Source organism: Guillardia theta (genome assembly GCF_000315625.1).
Source record: "Guillardia theta CCMP2712 unplaced genomic scaffold GUITHscaffold_173, whole genome shotgun sequence".
NCBI lineage: Eukaryota > Cryptophyceae > Pyrenomonadales > Geminigeraceae > Guillardia > Guillardia theta.
Genome location: NW_005434503.1, coordinates 64,705 through 90,958, shown reverse-complemented (window position 1 = coordinate 90,958; position 26,254 = coordinate 64,705). Strand labels below are relative to the sequence as shown.

The 26,254-nt window shown below is 53.9% G+C and overlaps 9 protein-coding genes across 9 annotated transcripts in view; 3 read left to right on the top strand and 6 right to left on the bottom strand.

Annotated features, from left to right (window-relative positions):
• Positions 1–2,272: 2,272 nt before the first annotated feature.
• GUITHDRAFT_120210 (hypothetical protein) lies at positions 2,273–5,649 on the bottom strand (the record flags this gene model as incomplete). Its single annotated transcript, XM_005820545.1, has 5 exons — positions 2,273–2,347; positions 2,406–2,469; positions 2,528–2,746; positions 3,018–3,088; positions 3,469–5,649. 5 exons carry the CDS (start codon positions 5,647–5,649, stop codon positions 2,273–2,275), a joined length of 2,610 nt encoding a protein of 869 aa, XP_005820602.1.
• An 847-nt stretch (positions 5,650–6,496) lies between these two features.
• GUITHDRAFT_81242 (hypothetical protein) lies at positions 6,497–7,528 on the top strand (the record flags this gene model as incomplete). Its single annotated transcript, XM_005820544.1, has 2 exons — positions 6,497–7,090; positions 7,181–7,528. Coding segments are annotated over 2 exons (942 nt in total), but the record flags the coding sequence as incomplete, so codon positions are not given.
• A 2,115-nt stretch (positions 7,529–9,643) lies between these two features.
• On the bottom strand, positions 9,644–10,939 carry GUITHDRAFT_120208 (hypothetical protein; the record flags this gene model as incomplete). The annotated part of the gene is made up of 1 exon (XM_005820543.1): positions 9,644–10,939. One exon carries the CDS (start codon positions 10,937–10,939, stop codon positions 9,644–9,646), a length of 1,296 nt encoding a protein of 431 aa, XP_005820600.1.
• A 1,491-nt stretch (positions 10,940–12,430) lies between these two features.
• Positions 12,431–15,654, top strand: GUITHDRAFT_166411 (hypothetical protein). The gene is made up of 4 exons (XM_005820542.1): positions 12,431–13,361; positions 13,413–13,960; positions 14,039–14,728; positions 14,779–15,654. The coding sequence occupies exons 1-4, from the start codon at positions 12,683–12,685 to the stop codon at positions 15,574–15,576; spliced, it is 2,715 nt and encodes a 904-aa protein (XP_005820599.1). The 5' UTR covers positions 12,431–12,682; the 3' UTR covers positions 15,577–15,654.
• A 426-nt stretch (positions 15,655–16,080) lies between these two features.
• On the bottom strand, positions 16,081–16,922 carry GUITHDRAFT_155982 (hypothetical protein). Its single transcript, XM_005820541.1, has one exon. It carries the CDS (start codon positions 16,743–16,745, stop codon positions 16,134–16,136), a length of 612 nt encoding a protein of 203 aa, XP_005820598.1. The 5' UTR covers positions 16,746–16,922; the 3' UTR covers positions 16,081–16,133.
• A 2,469-nt stretch (positions 16,923–19,391) lies between these two features.
• On the bottom strand, positions 19,392–20,972 carry GUITHDRAFT_39919 (hypothetical protein; the record flags this gene model as incomplete). The annotated part of the gene is made up of 8 exons (XM_005820540.1): positions 19,392–19,466; positions 19,510–19,541; positions 19,610–19,682; positions 19,782–19,816; positions 19,888–19,948; positions 20,021–20,063; positions 20,108–20,628; positions 20,733–20,972. Coding segments are annotated over 8 exons (1,080 nt in total), but the record flags the coding sequence as incomplete, so codon positions are not given.
• Positions 20,973–22,269: 1,297 nt separating this feature from the next.
• On the bottom strand, positions 22,270–23,184 carry GUITHDRAFT_54544 (hypothetical protein; the record flags this gene model as incomplete). Its single annotated transcript, XM_005820539.1, has 1 exon — positions 22,270–23,184. A coding segment is annotated over one exon (915 nt), but the record flags the coding sequence as incomplete, so codon positions are not given.
• Positions 23,185–23,933: 749 nt separating this feature from the next.
• On the top strand, positions 23,934–25,181 carry GUITHDRAFT_155981 (hypothetical protein). The gene is made up of 8 exons (XM_005820538.1): positions 23,934–24,302; positions 24,367–24,482; positions 24,530–24,605; positions 24,660–24,719; positions 24,777–24,827; positions 24,889–24,966; positions 25,024–25,063; positions 25,109–25,181. The coding sequence occupies exons 1-8, from the start codon at positions 23,961–23,963 to the stop codon at positions 25,162–25,164; spliced, it is 819 nt and encodes a 272-aa protein (XP_005820595.1). The 5' UTR covers positions 23,934–23,960; the 3' UTR covers positions 25,165–25,181.
• A 147-nt stretch (positions 25,182–25,328) lies between these two features.
• The window catches only part of GUITHDRAFT_147790 (hypothetical protein), a gene marked incomplete at both ends in the record, with an annotated part of 2,338 nt that continues 1,412 nt past the window's right edge, over positions 25,329–26,254 (bottom strand). Inside the window, 4 exons of the mRNA XM_005820537.1 lie at positions 25,329–25,520; positions 25,686–25,804; positions 25,972–26,002; positions 26,120–26,155. Coding sequence (XP_005820594.1) covers positions 25,329–25,520; positions 25,686–25,804; positions 25,972–26,002; positions 26,120–26,155 — 378 coding nt within the window. The remainder of the gene's footprint in view (positions 25,521–25,685; positions 25,805–25,971; positions 26,003–26,119; positions 26,156–26,254) is intronic.

Below are 26,254 nucleotides of genomic sequence, written 5' to 3'. Positions count from 1 at the left end.
GGAGAGACGAGAGAGAGGAGGAGGAGGAGAGCGAGGAGGAGGCGATTGACGAGGGTAGAAGTCAAAGGAGGGCCATGGTGCAGCAAGGGAAGGTAGTAACACGAGTACCCCCCCGGTACCCTTGATTTGATAGGTAAAAGGTGTGGTACCTAGTCGTTTCAATTGCACCCCTCCCTTTGACCTTGTAAATGACCCGACCCCTACGCCGAAAGGAAGCGCGCGCAAAAAAAGTTTGTGGCATGCGAGGTGCCGACAAAACCGGCGAAGCAGCAGAGAATGGGAGGAAGGACAAGAGTGGCAAAAGCTATGCGCTGATGAGACCGATCAATCAGAGTAAAGTTATTGCACAGCCTCAAAAGAAAGGGGTTGGAAGGAGATTGGGACAAAGCAAAGTCTGTGAGAGGCAAGACACTTCGGAGAAATGTGGCACCAAACAACATCTTGCTTTTGACGTTAGCTTAGCTCTGAAAGTGGAAACAAAAATTCCAAGAATCAAAGTAGTCACAAAAGGCATGGATTATGCTAAGCAATCTGTTGGGATGCTGTTGCACAATCATGGTAGCAAGGAAAAGAAAAGTTCTTATCTTGCTGTTTATCACGCACGGAACCAAATCGGTCAAACGGAAATGATTCAAAGCTCGGAAAGCACAGAGTCTGTTTTACAAAGGTATTTTCTTTCCTTCACTTTTGATTTTGATCATAACACTTTGATGAAAAGGGAAATGAAAGGTGGTGATGAATCAAATTATGTACGTTTTGTAGCAAAACATTTTTTGACGGTTGACAATGATTATGGTAGGACTATGGAGAAATCGATCCTAATTGTGATGAAGCTCTTTCTAGAAACATACATCTTCTTATCCAAGAACTCTTTGATATGCTTCACAAGCTGCCAGAAGTAATGAAGAAAGAGATGCTTTTCATGATTTTCAATACCAAAGGATTTTGGATTCAACTCTTTCGCAAAGCGATCTTTTCGTGTGAAGTCAGTTCGATCTCAGTACGCCATTTCTTGATTTAAACGTCAAGTCTACTCACTTTCTGGCAAGTTTCACTTTGGCTTTAAAGGAAAGAAACATACCAAAGGTGTTTGAATAAGATTTGTTCATGCGAGATAATTAACAACATTGAAGTTGCCAACTTTATTCCAAAACGTTCTACTGTCTGCAGGACAACTCAATCCAGTGAAGAACAGGTAAGTCAGATAAGCAAAGAGTTGTGAAAGAAATCTAAATTTTGCGAACAGATCTTCAAATCTGGAAGCTCCTACCCTGTGCAATTATTTGAAGAAAAAGCTGATGCACATGGTTTTCAGCAGAAAGGTGCTACATTCGAGGGGCACACGAAGAAACATACCTTGAGCAAAGTTAAGAGTTTTATCCAGCAGACTCAGATGATACGAGTTTTTGTCATGTTAGTCAGCAACATCATGTTTGAACAGGCATTCTTGAAAATTCTTGTCTTTGAACCCGCCGCTAGACCAAGAGCGAGCAGCACAAAGGTCAACTTGCTTTCATTTCTTTGATGATAGTATCTGATTCATTGGTTCGTGACCGATGATCCTTGACTCTCAGTTGCAAAGAATCGACAATGACCTGCTTCAATGTAGCTCCTTCCCAAACTCCTCGAGATACAGGCTTTCAAGACCCCAAGTGTTTGCTGCGACTCACAAGTTGCCAAAGTCCCTTCGCGAAACATCTGGTTCAAAAATGAACATTTCCACTAGCCACAAGTGTTTCAGTGAGGACTTGATGCCGGTTGAGCATGTCAAGAATTCCAGCTTCTCACCGGGTCCTCAGAATATCAGCTTTCCGACAGAAAGATCTACGTATTCAGCCGAAGAAATCGAAGGATCTCAGGATCGTCCGCACTACTCCCATTCTATCTTCTACGGAATAGTCACAGCAACCCTAGTTGTTGCATCCAAGTGTATTTGTTTTCATATTTAGATACTAGTTTTGTTTTCATGTTTAGATTGGGCCAAAAAATCATTCATGACCATCGGAAATCGTCTTCTGGGTTCGCCTGAGGAAATAATCCTACTTTTCTCTGATAAAATTGATTGCAAATACGACTCCTGCAGACACCTATTTTGACAGTCTTGATACGATCACTTTGTATGGACGAATCAAAACAAGAGCAAATCATTTTCAAGGCTATTGGCTCCTGTGTGGCAGTTTTGCTGATGGAGGACACGAGAGGAGCATGCTATCTCCATAACTTAAAAACCTGCAACCGCGTCGGGAACTGGTGAAGGAGCGAAAGTGAAGATTTACCTGAAGTTGTTGTGCAGGGCGTGTTGGTACAAGCTCTTTAGTTTGTCTTGTCCTCCCACGAATGCCGAGACCTGAAAATTAGGAGATATCAACAAGAGGGTTGAAAGAAGCAAACTCCTATCCTCCTACCAGCATCAGCAGGGTCGATCGTGGCTGGTGTGAGTTTGTGAAGAGCAGGTCGCACAACGCGAAACTGAGCAAGAAGAATGAAGTCAGCCGTCTCCATCAGCAGAGCTCAGGTCCAACTTCACCGATATCCGGGAACGATAATGAGCTGCGTTTCTCCGACGACAAAGTCTCCGAGATTGACATGTCTGTTCCATGAGAGCACAGCATCTAGCGACTCTTGTGCTGATGGCAGTCTGTCCCATCCCCCCACCTTCCTCTCCAGCCTGTACGGATCCCATTGAGACACTGAAATCTCCTTCGCATCCTCCTCCACTTCGCCCTGCAGCACTTTAACGCCCCACCTGCAAGACGGTGAGAATGGAGGAGAAGCGCAAAGAAGAGAAGGTGTGAGTTGTGGGGGATAAGGGAGGGTGGGGAGAGAGAGGAGGGAAGAGGAGGGGAGGGGAGAGAAAAAAGGGGGAGAGGGAAGAGAGGGGTCGGGAGGGGGGGACCGAAGGGGGGGGGGGGGTCAGGAAGGAAGCGAGGAGTGGATGGGGAGGGGAGGAAGAGGAGAAGAGAGAGGGTTAGCGAGAAGAGAAGTCGGGAGGGGCGGGCAGCATAGGGGAGGACAACCAGTATAGGGACTCGATGGTTCGAACGGTTGTGGTGCCAACAGGAACGATGAGCTTGTTGGATTCCAACGCCTTGGGAGGAGAGCATCACCCCAAAGGAAACGAGAAGAGATGGGGAGATGGAGGCGGGAGGACAAGACAAGTAAGAAGACAAGACAGGGCAAAGAAAAGATAGAGAAGAGAACCAGAGAGGAAAAGTAGACGAGTAGAAAGGCGGGAAGAAACTGACAAGAAGGAGGGGAGAGCAGAGGAGAGGAGAGGGGATCGGAGGGGAGGGAAGGAGAGGAGAGGAGAGGAGAGGAGAGGAGAGGAGAGGAGAGGAGAGGAGAGCAGAGGAGAGGAGAGGAGAGGAGAGGAGAGGAGAGCAGAGGAGAGGAGAGCAGAGAAGAGAGGATCGGAGGGAAGGGGAGGGGATCGGAGGGGAGGGAAGGAGAGGAGAGAGGAGAGAGGACCTGCTTGATTCCATTCATTGTGCTGACGTTGACGATGATTCGCTCGTGGTGCATCTCGTGATTGGCCACGTCATTCGCTTCCACTGGCTTGAACGTCCCGGCACCAACATGCAGCGTCACCCGCAGAGTTTCCGTCCCCTGCTCGGACATCCGTCTCATCACCCTCTCGCTGAAGTGCAGGCCAGCGGTCGGAGCAGCTACACTCCCCTCGTGCTGCGCGTGGCTGGTCTGGTAGGTCACAAGGTCCTCCTTGTCCGCCTCGCGCTTGATGTATGGAGGGAGAGGAACGCGCCCGATCTGCTTCAGCACCTCATGCAGCAAGAGAGGAGACGATTCCTGCTGCTGCTGCTGCTGCTGCTGCTGCTGCTGCTGCTCCCCTTGCGCTCTGGAGCTCGCATTGAACCAGCGGAGTCTGACCACAGCGTCTGCTCCATCCTTCTCCAACACCTCAGCCTCCACATGAACTTGCGCGCTGTTGGTGCCGTCGGTTCCCATGGACTGGCTCACGAGGATGTCGCCAACCTCAATCCGCTTCCCACGGATCATCGTCTTCCACACAGCCTCCCCCGAGCTCGCTCGGAGAGCCTGAGGAGGATCCTTGCTGGGGAGGAGAGGAGAGAGCAGGAAGACTTCAGACCTTCCCCCTGTGTCCTTCTTGCTACAGGGAATTCGGGCGGCGATCACCTTGGAGTCGTTGAGGAGGAGGAGAGAGCTCTTGGGGAAGAAGTCCGGAACGTCGATAAAGTTGAGGTCGAAGATGTGCGAGCCGTTGACAGAGAGGGAGGGAGGAGGAAGAGAAGCGAAGCGAGGAAGAAGCTCGTCTCCCACACAGAGCAGGAGCTTCGACTGATCCCGCGGGTTGCAAGGGCGGACGGCGATCCTTTCAGCGGGCAGCTCGTAGTCAAAATCATCGACGTTGACGTGCGGAACATATTCAAGCTCCTCCTCTTTCTCTTCCTTCACCTCAACGTCCACAACCCTCTGAGCCGGGGCCTGCTCTTTCGGACTCACCTCCTCCTCTTCCTCGCGCGGACTTCTCTGTACAACCTCCTCCTGCACTCTCGTCACGACATGCTGGTCCCACCCCTCCCATCTCACCTGAGGAGGAAGACGCGCGTACCTCAGCCCGCTGCTCACATCCATCCTGATCTCCAGCCCAGGAGGCAGCACATGGTCGTCCTCCACCGCCTGCCAGTCCACAGTAGGATGGAACATCTTGAAGCTCCTCGACGACACGCGCCTCTCCCCAGACATCCAGCTCGGAGCCCACCGCCTCGTCCCCACCTGCTCCTGACCAGCCGTGGGGAGGGCAGGAGACAGCTTGCCCCCTACCCTGATCAACTCTGACAGCAAGTTCCCCACGCCCCTCCCAAGACTCCTGCTGATCGGCAGATGCCAGGAGCGTCTGCTGCTGCGCATGATGCTGCCAGTGATGGCCTTGAAGGGCATCAGCATGACCAGCGCCATCATGACCTTCATGGCGAAGTCGCCGATCCCCCACGTCACCCATGGCACCGGCTCCCCGAGGAAGGCGATGGTGACGAAGAGCGAGCTGTCCACCGCTGACCCCACCAGCGTCGAGACCAGCGGCGCCACCCACCATGTGCGATGGCGGAGGCGATCGAAGATCCGAACGTCGAGGAGCTGAGAGGTCAGGTATGCGGTGCCAGAGGCGATGGCGATCCGAGGGCCGGAGAGGAAGAAGGAGATAGGCATGGCAAGGGCGAAGCCGGACATGACGACTCGGTCAGCCGCTGCCTTGCCCAGGAACTTGTTGCAGACGTCAGTGATGAGGAAGGTGACGGGGTAGGTGAGCGTCCCAGCAGTGAACCAGTCGTTGATCGGGTAGAGCACGAGCACGTTGCTTGAGGACACAGCCAGTGACATCGCTGCTGCTGCCCCGAGGAAAGTGCGATCATGCCAGAAGTTCTGCGGGGGGCTGCTTGATAGCAGCCTTGCTCCTGCTCCTGCTCCTGCCCCGGATCCTGCTCCTGCTGCTCCGGCGTGGTCGCACGGTCTTCGCCATTGCGGCAGCACGAGGGGATGTAGAAGTCTGCTCCTCCCTGAGGTCTGTAGGTTACGGCAGACCTGCCTGCGCAGCTGAGCATGGAGAGAGACGAAACTCGGACGATGAGGCTTGAATATGGCGAACCTTGGCATGCTGCTGTACCACAGCATCATGTAAATCCGTCAATGCCCTTCCTCTCTTGTTCTTCTCGCGTCCCTTCTCCGTTTGTCTTGCACCATTCTAACTCTTGATATAGTTTCTTCTTCTTCTCCTTCTCCTCTCCTTCTCCTTCTCCTTCTCCTTCGTCTCTTTCTTCTTCTCCTCCTCCTCCTTCTTCTTCTTCTCTCCTCCTCCCCCTTCTCTCCTCCGAGCCTCAAGTTCCCTCACTCGAGTTTGTTTCCCTGCTGCCTTTATGTACCCCACCATCCTTTTTCTGACTACCCTACCCACACTAGCAAGACCAATTTACAGGAGGGGTGATCGTCGCAGTAAGTAGTACGTGTTTGACTTGATTTACAGTACCCCCACCCCCACATTGTGTACCCCCACCTATTCGAAGCTCTCAGCGTGCAGAAATCCATGCTGGAGGGATCCGCTACCTGCCCTCACTACCTCCTCCTCCGTCCTCTTCTTTCGTCCCCGCTTCTCCTCAACTCTGAAGCTATTCCTATCCTCTTCTGATACCTCCTCCCATCTCTCCCATCTCCTCCCATCTCCTCCCATCTCCTCCCATCTCCTCCTACCTTTCCACTACCTCCTCCCTCCCTCCCTATACTCCCTCCCCCCTTCCCTCTCCTCCTTGATTTCCCTTTTCCCCCTTCCTCAATACTCAATCCACTTGACCCTATTCTTCTTTCTGCTGTCACTGTGTCCTGCTACCATTTCATCCAGCTCATTCAACCCCCCCCATTCTCACTCTTTCTCCTTCCCTCCCCTTCCACTGCACCAATTCAATCATCGTTTGCTATGAAGATCCTCGTCCTCCTCCTCTTGTGTATATCAGACGCCTCCATCCTGCTCATGGCACAGATCCAATCTCCTTCGCATCCTCCTGCCCGCCCGTTGAAACTACGAGGAGGAGCATGGCTGTTCGAGCCCAAGGTCGCTACTATCAACAAGGGGTACCAGAGCGTCATACGGTGGAGCAAGGGAGGGAGGAAGAGCGGCAAGGGAGCGGAGGAGGAGGAGGGAGAGGAGAGCGTCCCCCGGTGCTCTGATGCGAGCCAGGATCCCCAGAGGGTCCGCGGCATTGAGAGGACTAACGACGACTCGACCATGAGCAAGGCATCGGCGTGCCGGGAAGGCTACTTGGAGGATGCTTTCCTGAGGAGGGGCCTGTACCAGACGCGGCTGTGCCGGAGGACGGCGCTGATCAATCGGGGCTACTTCGTGAGGATGGAGCTGGTCCGGGGGCTGATCTCGAGCTTCATCGACAGGACGGCTGAGCTGCAGCTGGGCAGTCAGGTGGTGGTGCTGGGAGCTGGTTACGACACTTCGTACCTGCATTTTAAGGAGAGGCAGCGGCTGGACCACGTCAGGTGGATGGAGATCGATCTGCCTGCCGTGCTCAGGAGGAAGAGCGACATGCTCCGTCAAGACCCGCTCGCCTGTGCCGTCGCCATGTGCGAAGAGCTGGGGAAGGTAGGAAGAGACGGCCGTATGCTGAAGCACCGGCTAGAGCAGCTGCAAGACGTGTACACGAAGCACCCCGAGCTGATTCGGCTGGACTTGGGAGGGGAGGGAACGAGCCTGGAGACTTCGGACTTGATCCTGGTGGGAGGAGACCTGCGGGAGCTGCGGGAGTTGGACGAGGCAGTAGAGCGAACTCGCTTCTGCAGCTCGCATGCTCCGACGCTAGTGCTGGCGGAGTGCGTACTGCAGTACCTCGAGGAGGAGGAGGTCAGGCGTCTCCTCCTGTGGGTCCGCCAGCGCTTCCCCAACGCTGTTCTGGTGTCCTACGACCAGACGGGCCCTTGCGACCTGTTCGGGCAGGTGATGACGAGCTCGCTGAAGAGGAAGGAGCAGGCGCTGAAGGCGATTTCGTCCTCCCCTGATGCTGCAGCCCTGCAGCGGAGGCTCCTCGAGACAGGATGGGAGGAATCAAACTCTATCCCCCTCTCGTACCTCTACGAGCAGGTCCTGATGCGAGGGCGCGTGGAGGAAGGGGAGAGGAGGGAGAAATTCGACGAGGAGGAGGAGTGGAAAGAGAAGTGCAAGCACTACTGCCTCTCCTGGGCCATCACCAGCTCAGCCAGTATGTCCCAGCTGGTCCAGCCGTTTCCCAGGTGGAGAGCCTCGGCTGCTGGAGCCGAGCGAGGCGAGAAGGAGGAAGGAATCGTTGCTCCTCCTTCTGCGAACAAGGAAGTACTCCTCCGCGCGTCTTGCATCTATGCTTGCGATGGTGATTCAGGGGCAGGGGCAGGAGGCTTTTGGGGGCATGCGTCTGTAAAGATAAGGGACGAGCTGTGGATCTTTGGAGGTCAAACGTCGAGCGGGGGGAGGAGCAACCAACTCCTGCGGGCTTCTCTCTCCCCGGCTCCTGCTCTTGACCCCAGCGCCAACGAGACAGGACGGGCTGTTATGGTCGAGAACCTCTCTGGTCTCAAGGGCGAACCCTCCCCGCGCGTCTGGCATGCTGCCTGCTCCGTCTTCGATCGCTACCTCGTCGTGCACGGGGGACGGAGTTCGCCGCCGAACCCCGTGGAGACGGAGGAGGAGGAGGAGAAGGAGGAGGAGCGGGCGAGTGTGATGAGTGATGTGGCTGTGCTGGACACGCAGGAGCGCGTGTGGAAGAGGATGCTGTGCGCTGGAAACCCTCCTCCTCCCACGTTCAGGCACAGAGCAGGCGTATTGGCCACAGAGAACGAGCAGGTCGAGATCGTCGTGCTGCTCGGTGGCATCAGCCCTCGTAGAGGAAGTGCTGCTGGAGCTGGAGCCGGAGCTGGAGCTGGTAGTGGGACTGGAGCTGGTATTGTAGCTGGAGCTGGTAGTGGAGCGAAGGCGCTGGTGCTGAAGTTGGGGCATGGAAAGGAGGAGCTTCAGGCGAGCTGGTGTGAGGTCAGCCTGAGCGGAAGCACTCCTCCCTCCTCCGCCATCGGCAGGACCGTCACAGCAGACGGGGGCAGAAACCTCCTGCTTTTCGGAGGTTACGATCCAACCACCCGCCTCCTCTCCGACAGGCTGTATCGGATCTCTCTCCTTGGACTGGACATGGGGAGGAGGACTGTCCGTCTCATATCAGAGGAGCTGACGACGTGGGGGACGCGGCCCTGCGCGAGGTTTGCTCATTCTGCGTGTCTCCTCTTGCTCCCTCGGGCAGGAGGAGAAGAGAACAAGAAGTTTCTGCTAGTCGGGGGAGGATGCACTGACCAGGAGGAGGCGGCGGATCTCTCCTTCCCCCTCTATGCTCTCGACCTCGATCGGCTCACATGGCAAGAGCTTCACGTTCCTCCTCACTCCAGCGCGCCCTTGCTGTGCTCGATCAAGACAGACATGTGGGCAGGGGGCACGTGGAGCACGCGGAAGAGCGAAGGGGGAGGACAGGAAGAGGAGGAGAAAGAGGAAGGAGGGGAGGGGAGGGGAGGGTCGGACGTGTACATCGTGGGAGGGGGACTGACGTGCTTCTCCTTTGGCTCTCATTTCAATTCCCCTATCTCAACTTTCAAGTTGACGATGAGACAAGGAAAGACCTGATGGCAAAGTATCCTGTTCTTGTCTGAAACAAGTTAATCATGAAAAACTATCACCTCACCAATCACCCCACACCTCACTGAAAATCACCTTTACAGCTCCCGTTTCCCCTGTTGCATCCCTCCCTTCCACCTATCTTGCTCTCCCGCGTTTCTCTTTTCCTTCTTCCTGCGCTTTCTACACCTGCAGGATGTCTGCGGCCTCGGCTGTTCCACCCGAGGGAGCTCGGGAGGAACGACGACGGGGTAGAGCATGCTGCGATTGTAGGAGGAGAGGACTAGGAAGTAGTAGCAGTAGACTTGCTGCGAGCTCAGCCGCTCCCGCACGAATCTTCTCCCCTGCGCCGCTATTCTCTGCACTTCTTCCTCGTGCGACCTGGCGAGCACAGTGAGTCATTGCTGCCCTCCCGCGCTCCTGCTCCTTCTCTCCTCCCTCCCTCTCTTCTCGCACTCTGCCTCCACATGCACCAACTGCCTCCTACCTGGCCCAGTGGAGCTGCAGGAGGAGGTCCGAGAGGTCTTCCTTGACGGGGATGTAGTGCGTGAAGGGCAGCAGCTCAGAGTAGAAGTGCTCGTACCACTCAGAGCTCTGCTTCACTACCACCGAGTCTCCTGCGAGCAGCGCAGGCATGCGGTAGGCCGCCACCGTCCCATCCAGGCTGAGGAGGTACTTGTAGCGCCAGAAGGACAGAAAGTTCACTCTTTCCACCTTCTTTCCGGCCTGCAGCAGCTTGTCTCGCATCCGCTCCTCCTCCGACGGGTAGTAATTCATGTGGTTCTTGCTGATATTAGCATCGATCAGATCTCGATGCTCTGACGCAATCCCTTCCACGAACTTCACCCGCTGTGGGTTTGAGTCTCTTCCTCGCCAGAAGAGCTTCCCGATCTTTCGTTCCCACCCTCCTCCTGCCGTGTAACATTTCCCGTCCACGTCGTTGACGTTCTCAAGGTCTTTCCCGAAGACAGTGGACAGGAACAGCTTGTACGTCGGGACAATCACATCGTAGGAGCTCGCGCTGCCACAAAAGGAGAGCACGGGGAAGGGAGGGGAAGACTTGTTGGTCAACGGCCAGTCTCCCACGTTCCACAGGAACTCAACATCAGGCACCACCACCCTCCTCATCAGCGAAAGCAACATGTCATCCGTGTACTTCTTGAAACCCTGGTACTTCCCGTAGGCCTTCCCATACAGTTCATTGTTCCTAACCACGTAATGCACAAAACAGTTGCTGTCGTTCCTCCGCAGTATCTGCTTCATGTCCTCGAGCCCTGCATTGCTGATCCCCTCAAACTGCTGGAAGTCGCGAGAGATTTGCGGCTCTTCCTCCCTGCATTGATAACTCTTCGCCCATCTCTCAGGATCAGGATCCGGACAGTAGCACTGCTCCACCTCCACCTTCTTGAGCGTGATGGGCCCAGACCTCGCTGATTCCTCTCCCTCCTTCCTCACGTACTTGCCCTCCTTCGTGGTGACCGAGATGATGAGCGCTTCAGGCTGGATGCCATACCAGAACACTGCCTGGTAGCTCCCATCCCCCCTGTCTTGGACCTCGGTCTTGAGCTGCTTCTTCTTCCCCCCAACGAGGATGTGAACCTGAACTCTGAACGCACCCGCACCCGCTGAGCTCGTGAAGTTCACCCCGTCCTCGTCCGCAGCCTGGATGAAGAGGTACCTAGCTGGTGTCACGATTCTGCTTCTCAGAGCTGGGCCATACACCACCGACTTGTCTGCTGAGACTCTCCCGCTCGCTCCCCTCGCCCACCACAGCGCCATCAGCGTCGTCACCTCCCCGACTCGCATGCCTCCCCTCATCTCATCGCCAGTGCCCGACGGTCGCTCGGGAGTCCCTCCGACCGGCCCGGCGACCCGGTCTTGACTCGTCAGTGGCCGCTACTAGTGAGCGCCGCCGGCGCCGGCCGCTGCGCCGCCGGCCGGCGCCGGGCCCGGATTGTATGAGGGGCAGGCCCGGACTGCGATAGCGTGACCGGGCGTGTGAGTGGTGGGCCTGCTACCAGGTTCTTTACTCAAAGTTAAGCTAAGTTATTACGGCCGCCCGCTGGTTGATCGTGACCTCTTCGTAGGGCTTGGCGACGGAGTGACTCGGATCGGACCCCCACCCCCTGTACCCCCTGCCAGTGCCCGGCAGTACGGTACCGCACTAGCCTATTCCTGCAGGCTCCGGGACGCGCGGCCGCGGCGGCCCCGGAAAGAGAGATCTGCGGTTATGGTGGCCATGTAAGGCTATTTTCATATTGATCCACTAAGTTCAAACGGTCGAGCCAGCGGGTCAGGCACTGGTGATAGCCGACGGGGAGGGCCCCTCGAGTCAGCGGCTGAGACCACCCCCTCCGGATGAGCCAGTCCCGGCTAACGCGGCTGTCAGCCTGCAAGTACCGGTAGTGACAGTTGACTGAATGTTTCTCCCCATAAAACTAGTTGAAGAAACAGACAAAAGAGGCCGAAGGGTGGGGGGGAGGGGGGGTGGGGGTGGATGACCGTCGGACCCGGGGGTGCCGCCAGTTGATCAGAGATCCAGGGGTGGTTATCTCTCAGACTCCGTTTTGCGCCCGATAGAACCAGGGGTGGTCATTGAGAATAATTACTACTGTAAATACCGGGTTCGGAGGGGTAGCAACCTACTACTAGGGCCCCTCCACTAGCCTATACCCATAGAGGCAGTCAGCCGCTACGTGATCAGCCTATGACGGTGGTGGGTGGTTCAGTGAGAGGGGTGGGGTGGTAATACCTCGTATCTACTGGTACAGCCGCCAGTCAGTGGTGGTCCTTTCAGTGTAGTGTGTAAGCGCTGTCAACAGGGTCAAATGGAGCCTTGGAAATATGAGGGGTGGGGGTGGTCAGAGAGAACCAAAACAACCTTAGAGACCACGTAGGGGTAGTATTTGCTAGACGAAAATAAGTACCGGTGATCTGAATCAACAGGTAACAGGTAGGGGTAATCCGCGAGTAGGAGTTAGGAGGTCAGATCATGGGGGTGGGGTGATCAAGATTTTTGGGAACGAGGGGTCGTCGGATTTGGGGTGTTTAGAGGTTTTACCCTGGTAAACCGTCCCGGGGTGGTGGGTCAGGTTGGTGTGAGTTCGGGGGGTGGGGTGATGAAGAGGTACTGGTAGAGATGTTCTCCTGGGGTGGAGAGAGGGTCATGAAAGGGGGTACAAAGACTGATTCAGGGGGGTAAGGGTAGAGAGAAAGAGGCGAAAGAGGGGTGGACTGCGGGGTACACAGGGGTAGGGTAAAGAAGTTCGGACTTCTATGCCCGAGCGACAGGGCAAGGACTCTTGGCTTTTCGAAGATGAGAGGAGGGAGATGGAGGATGGAAAGAGCTCGAGTTGGGGTAGAACGACAGAATGAAGACGGAAGCAAGACTGTAGATTCATAACCCACACAAACGTTGATCGATGCGCTTGCAAGGGCCAACCAGAAAGCGTTGATGTTGATTTGCTCTAGCTCAGCGAGGAGAAAGGCGTTCACGGTTGTCTTGTGTTGACACAAGACGCCATGAAGTCTCACTCTGTCTGGCAAATCCCTTGGATATTACTCCTGTTGCTGCGATGCTCGTGTTCAGAAGAAAATGAAACAATCCAGCATTTTTCTGTCACGCAGGTTTGGTTTCAAAGAGATTGCTTGCAATCAGGATGCTGGAACGTCTTGTTGTCGCACGAAACATCCGAGGATGAATCGGAGAAGCGTATTTTCTTCCTTCCACGATCATCGAATCCTGGATTGTATGAGGCGTCAGACCCCAAAATGGAAAAGGAAGCGAATTCTTTCCCCTGCAGACCGAAATTTGGCAAACGGTCGTTGCGAGGCCTCTGTTGCTTGGATACTCTTGGTCAAAAGTTCTGGATGACATCGGAAATTGCGAGTGGCACGGACAATGCAGAGAACATTGACTGCACAGCTTCTAAGATCAGGTCTGAGAGAGAAAGGTATAGCTCCCCAAACGACAAAGGAAGAATCATCGGATTGGACGTTTCAAGACTGAGATATCCGAAACCTGATCGCTTGGCATTTCAACTTGACTCCAAGGAACTGAAGATGAATGCTGCGCTGTCTCATCAAGAGCACGGCGGTGAACACTCTCTCGAAACTTACATCGGGATGGCTACTTTCCATACCAGAGATCCATTCACATACGCAGGGATTGTGAAAAAGTCTTTTAGCCTGTCGCAAACAGGTGCTGTTTGCTTCAAACATCTAGTTTCCTCTGACATTTGTTTTGTTGTAGGGATACTCCCTGTTCAACGAGGAACATCACTACGAACTTCCTACGTCGACTTTGTGTCTGTTGTGCTGAATCAGATTGACCTCAACTCGGGAGCTTCGAAGCTGGATTACATCCAAGTCCTGGTCGTGTTATCTTCGAGCTATATGTCGAATGGAGATATCATTCCGTTGAACTCAATCTTTGTTGGGAAGGGTAAGAATATCAGCACAGTGAATCTCACAAGCGCATGCTCTAGTCAGGCAAACAATTCAATCTGGGATGATCAAAACTTGAGGGACAAGTTTTCAAACCTTGACTCTACCTGCGCACCGATTCTTAATCTCTGTCAGTTGAAACTTCATCAATCAGGAGGAAACTTCATTTCAATTGGAATACCGCTTGGAGAAAATTTCTTTACCTCAGACGACATTGCCAAATTACAAGACATCTTCATGGAGTTTACTGTCACTGCACAAGATCTAAGCGGAAATACTGTCTCAACGGATCTTCAGGTCATGATCCCTTTGATTGAAAACGGATATGTTTCTTGGTGCTCTGAAGCCAAAGCTGTGAGTGTGTTGAGCGATGTGGCGAATGTGGTAGGTTTTCAACAAATCTTGTTTCAATGTATTTGACATGTTGTCCAGGACATTGTTATTGGTTCAACAGATCAAATCGATAACTTGCAGAATGGCAAATTGATAGTTCTGGAAAACATATTATTTCAAGCGAACCAGTCATCTTCAAGGGAATTGGTTGTAACAAATTTTTCTGCTGCCAGTCCTGAGAGTGCTTTGGTCACTCTCGTTTTGCAAGGACAAGACAGCTTTTTCAACCTGCAGGGTGCAGCAAACAATGTGCTCGAGCTTGTAGACGTCATTTCTCTCCATTTCCCAGATTCCAGTGTCATCTATGAAGAAATAATGAGCCTGTTGATGTCAGGCCAGGCACTCACGATCGACAAGTCAGGGCTTCATCCAACCATGACACCGACTTCAGCACTCCTTGACCTGTGCAACACTGTAGCGAACTCAGGATGCTTTTTGAGATACGACATGCAGGATATGAATGTTATCAAACAATCCCCAGGGATCTCGGGTGGGTGTGTTGATACGACGATTATGGAATTGAATGGCACTGCGCAAAGCATGGAACAAAACTCATTCTTCCAAACCGTGTTTGGGACGTCTGAGTATTCTAGAAATCTGGGCATACAGTATGCTACAATCGTTCAAGGAAAGTACCTCTTGAATGGAAGATACAATAGAGCGTGGTGGTTCAATCCCGCAAATTGCTACAACCAAACGGTTACATGGTATCCTTCAAAGGTGGCTATGGTGAGAGCTTGCGTTGTATCTGTTTGCTTCGAACTGATTAGATGTCTCAGATTTCTCTGATTAGTTTATATTCGCCTACAACTTCTCAGAGGAGGGTTGCCTTCGACGTGCAGTTGAGCACCGGGAAAAATTCTTTTGGACTTGCACTCCCTGTGAATCCAGCCGAGCAAGCTGCACGAGCCTTGGGATTCTTGAAGAATGGGGCCATAGTCTACAACTTTCGCCTCGGGCTCTCGTTGGAAGAGTCGTCTATGGAGCTGGTCAAGCTCAAGCAAAGCTTTCAATCGCGTCTCTCCGTGGGGCTCTCGGAGCTGGGCGCCGTGCAGGAGGTCAGGATCCTGGCGTTCCATCGGAGCGGCTCCATGACGTCGTCACAGTCGAGTGCTTCGGCCCCTACCGTCACGGCAGCTTTCTTCAAGGCGTTGATCATCTTCGTTGGACAAGAAGCCACCTTCAACGAGTCGACCTTGGTTGCTATCCTTCCAGACGTCCACCTCATCTCTTGCTCGGTGTCCACCGGAATCTCCCGCACTCTTGACCCTCGACTGGATCCTCCTGCCAACACATCGGATGCCTCCTCGTACGCCAATGGCTCGGCGACTGGAGGGACCTGGAGCACGGTCAGCTCGCGAGTCCCTACGTCTGTGTACGGCTACATCATCCTCTCCTGTGGAGTAGTAGGCGTTGCTTGCATCTCCGCCTTCTCCATCAGGAGATATCGCGCAAGAGCACAGCAAGATGCAAAGCTGGACGAGGGCCCGAAGGTTTCGGCTGTTGCTGAACTTGTGTACATTGTGAACATGAAGGACGTAGAGGAGCTGGCAGATGTTGAAAGGGGGCATGCGTGACCGGACGCGTGGATTTGTTAACGAGATTTAATCTCATGATTCAAGTTTCTATTGTACAGTAAATCAAGGATCAAAATGACGTCAGAACAGCTCGAACTGCAGGGTTGGAACAACTCCACTTCCTTTCGATGTGGCCTGCCTGCCGTTGGTTCTCTTCGCAGTTTCATCATCATCTTCTGGCATTCCGTCGAGCGCCTTGTTTGACTGGGTCCTGGATTTCTGACTTCCTCCAGCTCCTTTGGATCCCCATTCTCGGACCTCTCCGCTTCGCTCTCACTATTTTCGAAAGTTCCCGTCTTCTGATAACTCGCTCCTCTCTCAAAAAAGTAACACAGTCGAAATCGCACACAACAAGCAACCCTTGAAATAAGGATAAGACTTCCACATAACAATCTTCACGCGAGGGTCACAGCATTACCTACAACACCAACCAACTTAAGTGAGAACGACAGAGAAGTGCGTTGAGAACACCAAGACCTCCCTTAGAGATGAAATGAAATTCATGATGTTCATTCAGATTTATTCTTTACATGTGAGTATGATTACAGTCATTTCAATCAGTAGCAGGCAAAGCGTCCGGTAAACGTGCTCTGCACATGCTGCAGTGCCTCGTCGAAGAGAGAAGTGTTGGTCTCATCGAAAGCAGACATGTGCACCGAGTCGTCCAGCACCACGCGAGAAACCATGCTTCCCTGCAGCGCTTGCTTCTCCTCCACCTTGGGAATGAAGTCGCCGTCATGAGCTGCTGCCGCCATCAGGAGGCGAAGGTACTCTGACCCTGTCTCGATCTTCTGGCAGTGCAGGGCCATCTGATGTGATGATTCGTCCTTGCTACTCACATGCTGTACGCTAGGGAAGGAACAGTCGTGCGATGGAGCCTCGTGTGCATGATGTGCCTCATCAGATGATGCCGAGTCTGTGCTGCAAGGAGAGCCCGCCCTGTCCCTTTGCCTTGAATAAGGCCATCTTGTGATTCCAACGCGGCGACAAACGCTCTTCATGGTTGTAAGGGAGATGCCAAGGTACTTGGCCGCTTCAGTCTGGCGCATGTGAAAGAGTCCAGTGATGTCTTCGTAGCCCAAGCGGATGCCGTCTCTTCCCTTGCTGTAACATCCCGGCTCTCCTCTCTTGCGCCTGGGAAACACTCTAGCAAAACTGTTGTCGTGCATGATCTATGGAGAAGGGTAGCTTGTTGAAAGACTGATAGAGGTGAGACCGGAAAGAGGTGAAAGGTCAAGAGAGTAGACGAGGAGGAGTGAAGGTTCGTTCGCAGAGATCTGAGGGGTGGCAGAGGAAGCAGGGGAAGCAGAGGAAGCAGATGAAACTAAAGATGCACTTTGACTGTTGTCTGTTCTGCTCCCCGTCGAGTTTATATTGGGGGGGAGGTGAAGAGGGCGGGGGAGGGGGAACCTGCATTGGGGGTAGGGGTCATCTTTGCTGTCTGCTAGGAGGGTAGGGTAGGCCATGCGGTGAAGAGGTCAATAAAAACACCCCAACATTTCCATCAAATATGTGGTCGTTGAAGGGGTACATTGTGAACATGAGGGGTACTGGTAGGACTTCAAGGGGTAGGTAGAAATAACAAGGGGTCGGGTGGAGTCTGGGCCAGGACTTGGGGTCGGAAGTGTGTGGTAATGAGAAAGTGTAAACTCATAGCGTTTCAACAGCTCTCCCGTGAATGTGGCCTTAAATAGAAATCTTGTCCCCTTCCAGTACAAATGCATTGAGAGCGCGTGTCGCTTATCATATTTAAGACCACCGACCCTGCTTCTAGGTACCGTGACAATTCATTTGTATCACCAGATACATTGTTCCTACGTCTCAAAAGGTCGGAGCCCCCCCAGTAGTAAAGTATGATAGGTAGCGCTTTCAGGATCTCAGCCCCCTGTCGAGTTGCTCCCATGTGCACCTGCGCTGTTCTCGAGATTTCTGATGACAGTTGCTGATGTCCCCGAGACCAAGGAGGCAATTCAACCTCTTGACATGTTTGGATTGTAGGGCAAACATGCCCCTACCACCTATTTTCTTCAATTGAAGCATTAGGTTATCTTCGCCTATCCTGATCCTGGTCCATTTGTTCGTCCTTTCCTTTTCTAATACCTAGCGCCGCTTGGCCCGATCGTGATCGAAGGAGTCATAAAAGCTCTACGTACAAGAACAAGAAGTACCCCTACCCTCGAATTCACATACTTGTACCCTACCCTGAGGCATATCTCTCTGTTACGGTGAGAGGTGCCAGGAGATGACTTATTAAAGGAGGCGCACGGATTGGAGATGGATCGTTGAGATTTCAATCGGCTAAATATATGTAAATGAGCGCTGACAGGAGGGCTGGTAAAGATACGGAGCTGACCGCCGAGTCTTACAGCTTGCAACCCAAACAATTATTTTTGGTATCTTCCGCGCAAGAGGTCGAATCTCAAACCACCCCTACCCCACTTTAAAAGCCTTCTACCACCCCAACTTGTCCCGAAAACTCCGAGGCTCCGCAGCCTTTTTGGTGAGTCGTCGGAACGGAGATGAGGGGGGATGGGGGGCAATCAGACTCTGCGGACCGAGCCGACGACCTGTGTTCCTCCGCCCCCAGTACCTCTTTTACTCAAAGTTAAGTTAAAATTCAGTACGAGGACAATCAGGCGGAGAGCAGTCACGTTTCGGCTATCGCAGTACTGCACCAGCCGTGCCGCCGCCGCTCGGCCACTCGGAGTCAACCGGGGCCGGGCCGCGCGCTGCCCGCCGCGCCGTGACCGTACACTGACTCGGACCTGAAAACTCACCCGGGCAGTCAGAGTGAGTCACTGACAGTCTTCTTCCGAGGCTTCTTCTTCTTCTTGACGAACTCATCATCTGAGTCTGCACCATCGCGGCCCTCGTCCATCCCCTGCCCACCAGACATGCCAGCTTTGCTCTTCCGGCCTCTGGTCTCCGACCGGGGCCCGCCAGCCTCTCGTCCTCCTCCCTTGCTCACCAGATGGCCTCCGATCGAGAACCTTTCTCCTCCATGGAGCAGACCGTTGGCCTTGGGTCCTGGCACTAGATAGCTGTTGACAGCGTACGCAGTGAAGGAGAACTGCTGTTTCAGCACTCCCTGCCGTCAGTGACTTCAGCTCCTGCACACAGGCCCTGCTCTCTCCCTCCGAACCAACACCCACCCCTCACATCCTCCCGAGCGACCTCCCCTTGCCCACAGCCTCCCTCCCTCTGGCTCACCTCCAGCAGCATCCAAACGAGGACCCGCTCGCACGCTGTCTTGCTCATGTCCTTGGGGCAGGTGTCGGGAGGAAGCCTCCAGCTCTCCTTCCTTCCTGCTCCGAGCCCCTGGTGACTGCGCAAGACAACAGCTGTAGTTCACACCTTGTCCTTTCCACAGGTCCACAAGCTGAAGGAGCGTGACTTGCTTGTCCATGCTCTTCAACTGGATGACGAGGTTCAAGCAGATTCTCGCCTGATCGGTGAAGTCTGTCTTCTCCCCGAGCCGCTGCTGCTGCTGCTGCTCTTGCGGAGGACGTAGACTGAGCTGCTCTCCGAAGCTCTCAGCCAGTTTCTCCCGTCCCAGCAGGTGCATAGACTGCCCCTCCTCCAACTCCATCAGCGACTCGCAGTACCGCACCATGCCGTAGACGCCGTCAACAGCGCTGGGATCGAGGTAAGTACGCGGAGGAAGACAAGACATGCGTCACTTGTTCAGTTGGCTGCCCATCGCGAGGGTTGACTGTCGGATCACATCACCTGCCGTCCTCATCTCAGGTCCTCTCCTCGCATCCCTCCGGCCCCTTCCCGTCCCTCGCCCTCGCCGGGATCCTCTCCCTCTTCCTCCTCCTCTGCTTCTCACTTGGTCGGTACAGCACAAGACAGGTGGCAGGCTTTCCGTCCCTCCCAGCTCTGCCCGCCTGCAGCGCATCAGCCTCGGGCGACGCGAGCATGCGACTTGACCTCTTGGTAGTAGGCAGAGAGACTCTTCGACACTGCCAGCATGTCAGCGTCTTGTGCTTGAAAGGCCAGCTGGAAAGCAGCTGGGAGCTGGGTGGAGTACTTGTATGGTGGATCACGAATCTTGTGTCGAGCTTGTTGATGCCCATTCCGAAGGCTATTGTTGCAACCACTACCTGCACAAAGACACACGAACGATGAGACGAGAGCAAGAGAGCGGCGGTGAGGAGGCGGGATGCCACCCAAGAGGGCAAGAGGGTGGATGGTTGAATCACCTGGATCCTCCCGCTACTCCAATCTTCATACACGTCTACACGCCCACAAGTACCAGCCTGTGCGTCTCCATACATCTCTACATTTCACGTCACTTGCGCATGCTACACAAAGATCGCATCTGTACACCTAGATCTGCATGGTAAAACCTGGCTCGAATGCCTTGCTCCTGTGTCAACCTCCATCAGCTGGGCACATGCTGAGTGGGAGAGGAGGGAGTGTGAGGCGGGGGTTGAAGGACCTGCAAGTATTGTGCCAACTGCTCGGCCTCCTTCTTGGAGAAACTGGTTGGCCGTCAGACAGACAAGCAGAGCATGAGGGTGTTGACCAGTAGACAATGCCGGGCATGTTGGTGAACCTGCTAAGGATCTCTTCCGCCACCTGCTGCATGGAGGCAGCCTGGTTGCTTGCCTTCTCCTTCACCTCGAACTGCAGGTTGGCACGATCAACAGAAGCCCGGAAAGTCTCGCAGAAGGAGATCTGGAGCGAATCCTTGATGTCCTCCTGCACTTTGGAGGTAGCCGTCGCCGTCAGTGCCATGACCGGAACGTCGGGGTACTGAAGTTTGAAGATGCCGAGCTTGGTGTAGTCGCCGCGGAAGTCATGACCCCACTGGGAGATGCAGTGCGCCTCGTCGATCACCACCCGCTGCAGCAGCGACATCTTCCAGCACTTCTCCAGCTTGGACAGGAGCGTCTTGCTCTTGGCTACCCTCTCAGGGGTGACGTACAAGAGCTTCAGGGATGAGCCCTCGCACGCAATCTCGTCATGGATCTGCTTCGTCTCCATCTTGTCCGATGCCGAGCACAAGAGAGCAGCACGGATTCCCAGTTGACGTAGTTGGCTGACCTGAGATGTTCGTGAGGAGCGTAGAGGGGACAGGAAAGCAGGTGGGCGGGTGGGCAGGGATTGACAAACAGATTGAGAGGAGCGAGGAGACGGAGAAGGGAGACCTGGTCATGCATGAGAGAGATCAGAGGAGAGACAACCAGTGTCAGGCCCTTCCTCATCACTGCTGGGAGCATGTAAACCAGCGACTTCCCTCCCCCTGTAGGCAGGAGCACGAGGGTATCCTTGTTAGAGAGCGTTGCATTGATGATTTCTTCTTGCAGAGGCCGGAAGGAAGACAGCCTGAAGACGTCTCTCAGCACGCTCCTCGTCTCCCCACTCCACTCGAAGTCCTTGGACCAATCGGGTCGATTCCTCTCCATCTCATCCATCCTCTCCTTGTCAACCAGCTTCTGGAGTTGCCCCTCCAGGTCCTCCACCTCCTCCTTGAGACTCCGAAACTTCCGCTCTGCCTCTCTCTTCTCGCGCCTCTTGTGCTTCAGGATCTCTTGCAGCATCTGAATCTTGCTGGCCGTCGATGAACCCGACGCTTCCTCTGCTACCATGACATCCGCGTCGTCGGTGAGATCCACAGTCTCCATGGTTCGAGTGAAGTGTCTGCAAGAAGGTCATCCTCAGATTACATCCAGTAGAAAGCAAATTCTACATGACGACAGGAGAGAGAGGGGTGGGAAGGGGAAGGTGGGGAGCGGAGGGAATGGGAGCGAAGGGGAAAGGAGCGGAGGGAAGAAGAGAGGGAGGGAGAGGGGCTAGGCTGAGCGATAGAAGCAGGTCAGAGGTCTGCTGCCCGCCTACCTCTTCTTTTTGTCTGTGTTCTTCTATGTTTCCCTTGTGTTCCTGCCCTATTGCTTCTCCTCTCATCAGATCACGAACCTGCCTATACATGCTCTTCCTCCCTCGCTCCTCCCTCTCTCCTCCCTCTCTCCTCTCCCTCCCTCCTCCCTCTTTTCTCCCTCTCTCCTCCCTCCCTCCTCCCTCCCTCACAATCATGTTCCGCCACTCTCATTTTCGCGTGTTGGTCTTTGCACCCCATCAACATATTCTTGTGTACCCCTACCCCTATCTGTTACACCCACCCTACACTCTCTCTGTAAAAACATAGCTGCTCACTTCCCTCTACCCCTTTAAAAAGGAATTCTTCTTCAAGTACCCGTCCAATTAGACCCCCCACCCCTCGGAAACAACAACGAGAATGCGTCCAGTCATGAAATCAGGAGTCGATTCTTCGTCAGACATGCGCGAGTTTGCGCATGAGCACATGAGAACCGATCATGCAATCATGTGAACAGGTTGTCTTTTGCAAACAGAGATTTCTAAGAACAACTTGTCTTATGTACATACTGCAGCGATCCCAGATGTACAGAAACAAGATTCATTCGTCATTTACAAGAACAATGTCCAGCTAACGTCCTTGCGCATCTTTCAACCTTCACTATCGTCCACACAATCCATCGAAGAGCTCTCCAGGTGGAGGAGCAAAGGAGCAGTGCGCTCCGTGGCTTCCTCCACCGCAGGAGCCAGCAGAGCGCCTGGCAGCCAGCAGCAAGACAAGAGGAGGGCAAGGAGCACGAAGGAGGAGCCGAAGTAGAAGACTCCTTCGGGAAATCTGACCCGCTCGTTGCCTAGAGCAGCGTACACTGTTCCGAACATGAGGGGGCCGAGGGCAGCGGCGATGCCTCGCACAGACGCGAGGGTCCCGAAGCCGACGCCCTGGTCCTTGCCGGAGAGGACAGAGGACATGAGCCCGTTGATGGCAGGGAAGGTGAGGAAGGTGAAGCCAGCAAGCAGCATGTTGGCGTCAACCATCCACTTTGACGTCGACCAGGCGAAGAGGAGGAGGTGGAAGATGTAGGAGACGAGCCCGATGCGGAGAACCGAAGAGTCAGAGGCAAACTTGAGGAGGATGGGCAGGGCGATCGATTGCACGAAGAGGCTGCTGACTCCGAGGATGAGGAACAGGCGAGCGTTGTCCTTCTCCATGAAGCCGAGCCTGTCGTTGAGAAAGTAGAAGATGGTCGTCTCTATCCCGTTTTCGCAGACCGTGAAGAAGAAGGAGATGCAAGCCAGCACCAGCGTGATCTTGCAGTGAAACAGCTTGTTGAGAGCACGAAATGGCAGCACGTTCCGCCACCCTCCCTTCATGGGCACGCGGCTGTTTCGGGCCAGAGACTCCGGGAGGGCGAATGCGAGGAGAACGGAGAGGAGGTTGAAGGCAACAGAAACCTTGAAGACGGTCTCGTTGGAGGCACCTCGATCAAACAGCGTGATGAGAGGAGAAAGAATAAACCCCACGGAGAATATGGCAAAGGACCAGCCAAAGTACTTGGATCGAACCTCCGCCGGGTACAGATCCGCTAGGTACGCAGTGATCAAGGGAAAGATCCCGTTGGGCCCTCCTGCAAACCCGCGCAATACAGTGCAGACGAGGTAAGGAAGCAGGTTGACAGGGGAAAGGAGGAGGCAGACACTTGGCGCTGTGATCACCATGCAGGCAAAGATAAAGAGAGGCTTTCTCCCGAGCGTGTCTGAAAGTCTGCCCAGCACAGGAGCAGTGAGAACGCCGAGGAAGTTTGAGCTTGCATCTATGTAGCTGCTGTACTCTGTTGCCAGCGTCGCATTGCCGAAGTAGCGGATCTTTGCTTCGGGGAGCACGATGATTTCTGGACTGAGCGAAACGCAAAGAATCAAAGCTCCGAAAACGGCCCACCGCATGCACATCTGCTTCCCCTCACCACCTTCGCTGTGCATGAGGACCGTGTCGCCTTGCCCTTCCTCCATATCCGTCTTGCTTCTCCTTCCTCCTCCTCCTCCTCCCGCGGCTTCTTCATCGTCCGCATGCGGCCTGACCCATTCCTCCCCTTCCGCCATCCTTGTTGCGCTCTGGATCCCTACCAGGTGGGTTCTTACAGGAAAGCGGCGGGGTGGTAAGTACTACCCGTACTATTGATACCCCACGAACCTGACCCTGTAGCACCCCTACTTCGACGCAACTCAGTCACCCCACCTTATCATTATCCGATTGTACCACCCCATGGTATGTCTGATGAGCATTGTCTATATGTACCGGTACTTTCCATACTGCTCAGTCACAGAAAAGGTACCGTGGGTTAATGACCCCACCTCCTATCATGAACCTCTCCCACCCTGACCTCAACCACCCACCAATGAATTTCAGGGTGTACCCCTCTAATTTCCTGTATTAGTACCCCATACTCCAGCAGATGTACCACCCCCACCCCTCCTCACACAGGTTATGACTACCCGTGTATATCGACCACTAATAACAAGGTTCTTTTCTGAACGCCAGTCGACCTCACAGCCGTTGTTTCACCATGGCAGCGCGAGAAGAGGATGGAGCCATGGCGGCAGGGGCGACACAGGCAGCACCGGGAGCAGGCGGAGCAGGACTTGTCAAGGAGGATAGTTTGGACATGGAATCCTTCAACGTAGAACGGAAATCCCTCCTCGATGTTGTCATGGAGAAGGCCGAACAGTTGGAGCTTGTAGAGAAGATTCATAGAGTTGTTGTTGGAATGAGATACAGCGGGAGCATCGAGGCGGGGGAAGCGATCAAGGAGCAGATAGACGACTGTGTGAAGAAGACTGTTGCTCAGGACGAGCAGGGAGGATTTACAACAGGGATAACAATCCTGTTGAATGCTTGCTGCCTGCTGGTACGCATGTCATTCCTTCCCGCCTCTGTCTTCTCACTTTCACTCGTCCATCTCATTGTTGCAGACTCTTGAAGGGCCTCAACGGCTCATCGTGGGAACGCTCAGGAGCCTCCAAGAACCTGACAACGGAGTGAAGGGGCAGGGGATTTCTTTTCATATGTTTTCGTCCATCCAAGACACGTATGCTTGCTATGCTGCGAAGCTGTTGCCTCCTGACATGCAAACAGACCGGGAAGGATGTTTCCTATGTACTCATCCTGCTCCATCAACCAGCCGAAGGCTGACCCAGCGCACTTAGACAGGGTGAGAGCACATGGTGTTTTTGTTCAGGAATGAGGTGAAGTGTTTTCAAACCAGGAAGGTGTTATCAATCTCATTCCAGAGATGTCGATCAACTTGCAGAAGATCGGAAAGAATGTGAGGAATGCAAGATATTGCCGTCTAAAGTCTTCAGCCCCTCACAGCTTGCGGCAGCTGAAGACGTTGGACGACAAGGAGTACCAAGAAGCAATGAGCAACATGCAGGTAGAGAAGTCAAGTTGTTCTTTTGCATTCTTGCTTGCTGACGTTTGATCTTTTGCTGCAGCGGAAATATCCTGAGCTCATACCATCCGTGAAAGAGATCCTTGGCCTGTGTGCCAGCCCAGACGTCATGAGTCTCGAGGTATGCTCATCGACTCGATCTCGCTGCCAAACGTTGACAAGTTCGTTGTGCTTGCAGGAATACTTTGACCTCTACTATACGCCGATGAGATGTCTTGGTTGACTTGTTTCATGCTCTTGGTGATAGTTTGACTTGTCTGCAGGTTCTCCTTTGGATTCAGAGATAGTTTGGCCGTTGCCCCCCAATCTTGTTTATTAATGTAGATACATCCCTCCAATCCTTTCTTTCCGTCCTCCCCGTCTTCCTCTTTCTTTCTCCCCTCCTCCTCTGATGTGTTCTCTTCAACTCTCGCTTTCAATCCTCTGGCTTGTGAACAGCTTTCATCACTTGTCTGGCCCCTTTGACTATCTTCCACCCTTGATCTAGGTTTCAGTCTTGAGTTTTTTCGCCTCTTTCTCCGCCTCTCCCTCCTCTCCCTTTTCCTCTTTCTCCTTGCTCTCTCCTTCCTCCTCCACTTCCACCTCCTCCACGTCCGCTCGCTTGATCTTTCTCAAAGCGTCCATATCTCTCTTCTTGGTTTTCTCCTCGTTCTTCCTTAGCGCTTCTTTGCAAACCTGTAACAAGGTATAAGTTCTATCCTCCCTCTTCCTCCCTCCTCTCTTATCCTCCCTCCTCAGCCCCACTCCTCCCTCATACTCTTTCGTACTCCCTCCCTCTTCCCCTTCCCCGCCCTCTCTCCCTCGCACTTGGTCGTCCTCTCCTCCCCTTCTCAGGCTCACTTCGTGAAGCTCCGCTGCTCTATCGATCGCCATCTCGCAGCATCGCTGGAGCTGAGAAGGAGGAAGGGGAGCTCCTCCAGTCTTGGAGATGCCATACAGCATCGACCGATCTTTGCTGCCTGCACAGGGAGAATGACTCTGCGGGAAGAATGGGGAGAGGGGCGGAGGAGGAGAGGAAGAAGAGATACCAGAGGGCATAGAGGATAGAAGGAGGACGAGGACAAGGAGGAGAAGGATAAAGAGGAGGGAGAGGAGGAAGGGGAGGAGGAAGGGGAGGAGGAGCTACCTGCGATGATCACCAGTTGACCATGCATGACCTGGAAGACAAATGAGGGGAAAGGAATACGGAGAAGGATGAAAGAGGATCAAGAAGAAAGATGAAAATCTGATCAGGTAACGGAGGCAGCAGCAGCAGCGGCACAAGCAGCAAGCACTTGTTCTTCGAGTTTGGATGGATCGGCGATGATGACCTGGGAACCAGAAATGAACATGCGAGAAGGTGTCAAAATGAAGCAGTGAATATGAAGGGAGGAGGGAGGGAGGGAGGAGGGAGGGAGGGGGTGGGGGTT

Bases quoted from the DNA above. Each gene is read 5' to 3' on its own strand.
- GUITHDRAFT_166411 (XM_005820542.1), top strand. From the start codon at position 12,683: ATGAAGTCTCACTCTGTCTGGCAAATCCCTTGGATATTACTCCTGTTG. The intron at 13,362-13,412 runs GTGCTGTTTGCT...GTTTTGTTGTAG, and splicing joins TTTTAGCCTGTCGCAAACAG to GGATACTCCCTGTTCAACGA. The intron at 13,961-14,038 runs GTGAGTGTGTTG...CATGTTGTCCAG, and splicing joins GGTGCTCTGAAGCCAAAGCT to GACATTGTTATTGGTTCAAC.
- GUITHDRAFT_155981 (XM_005820538.1), top strand. From the start codon at position 23,961: ATGGCAGCGCGAGAAGAGGATGGAGCCATGGCGGCAGGGGCGACACAG. The intron at 24,606-24,659 runs GTGAGAGCACAT...TTTTCAAACCAG, and splicing joins ACCCAGCGCACTTAGACAGG to GAAGGTGTTATCAATCTCAT. The intron at 24,828-24,888 runs GTAGAGAAGTCA...CTTTTGCTGCAG, and splicing joins AAGCAATGAGCAACATGCAG to CGGAAATATCCTGAGCTCAT.
- GUITHDRAFT_155982 (XM_005820541.1), bottom strand. From the start codon at position 16,745: ATGCACGACAACAGTTTTGCTAGAGTGTTTCCCAGGCGCAAGAGAGGA.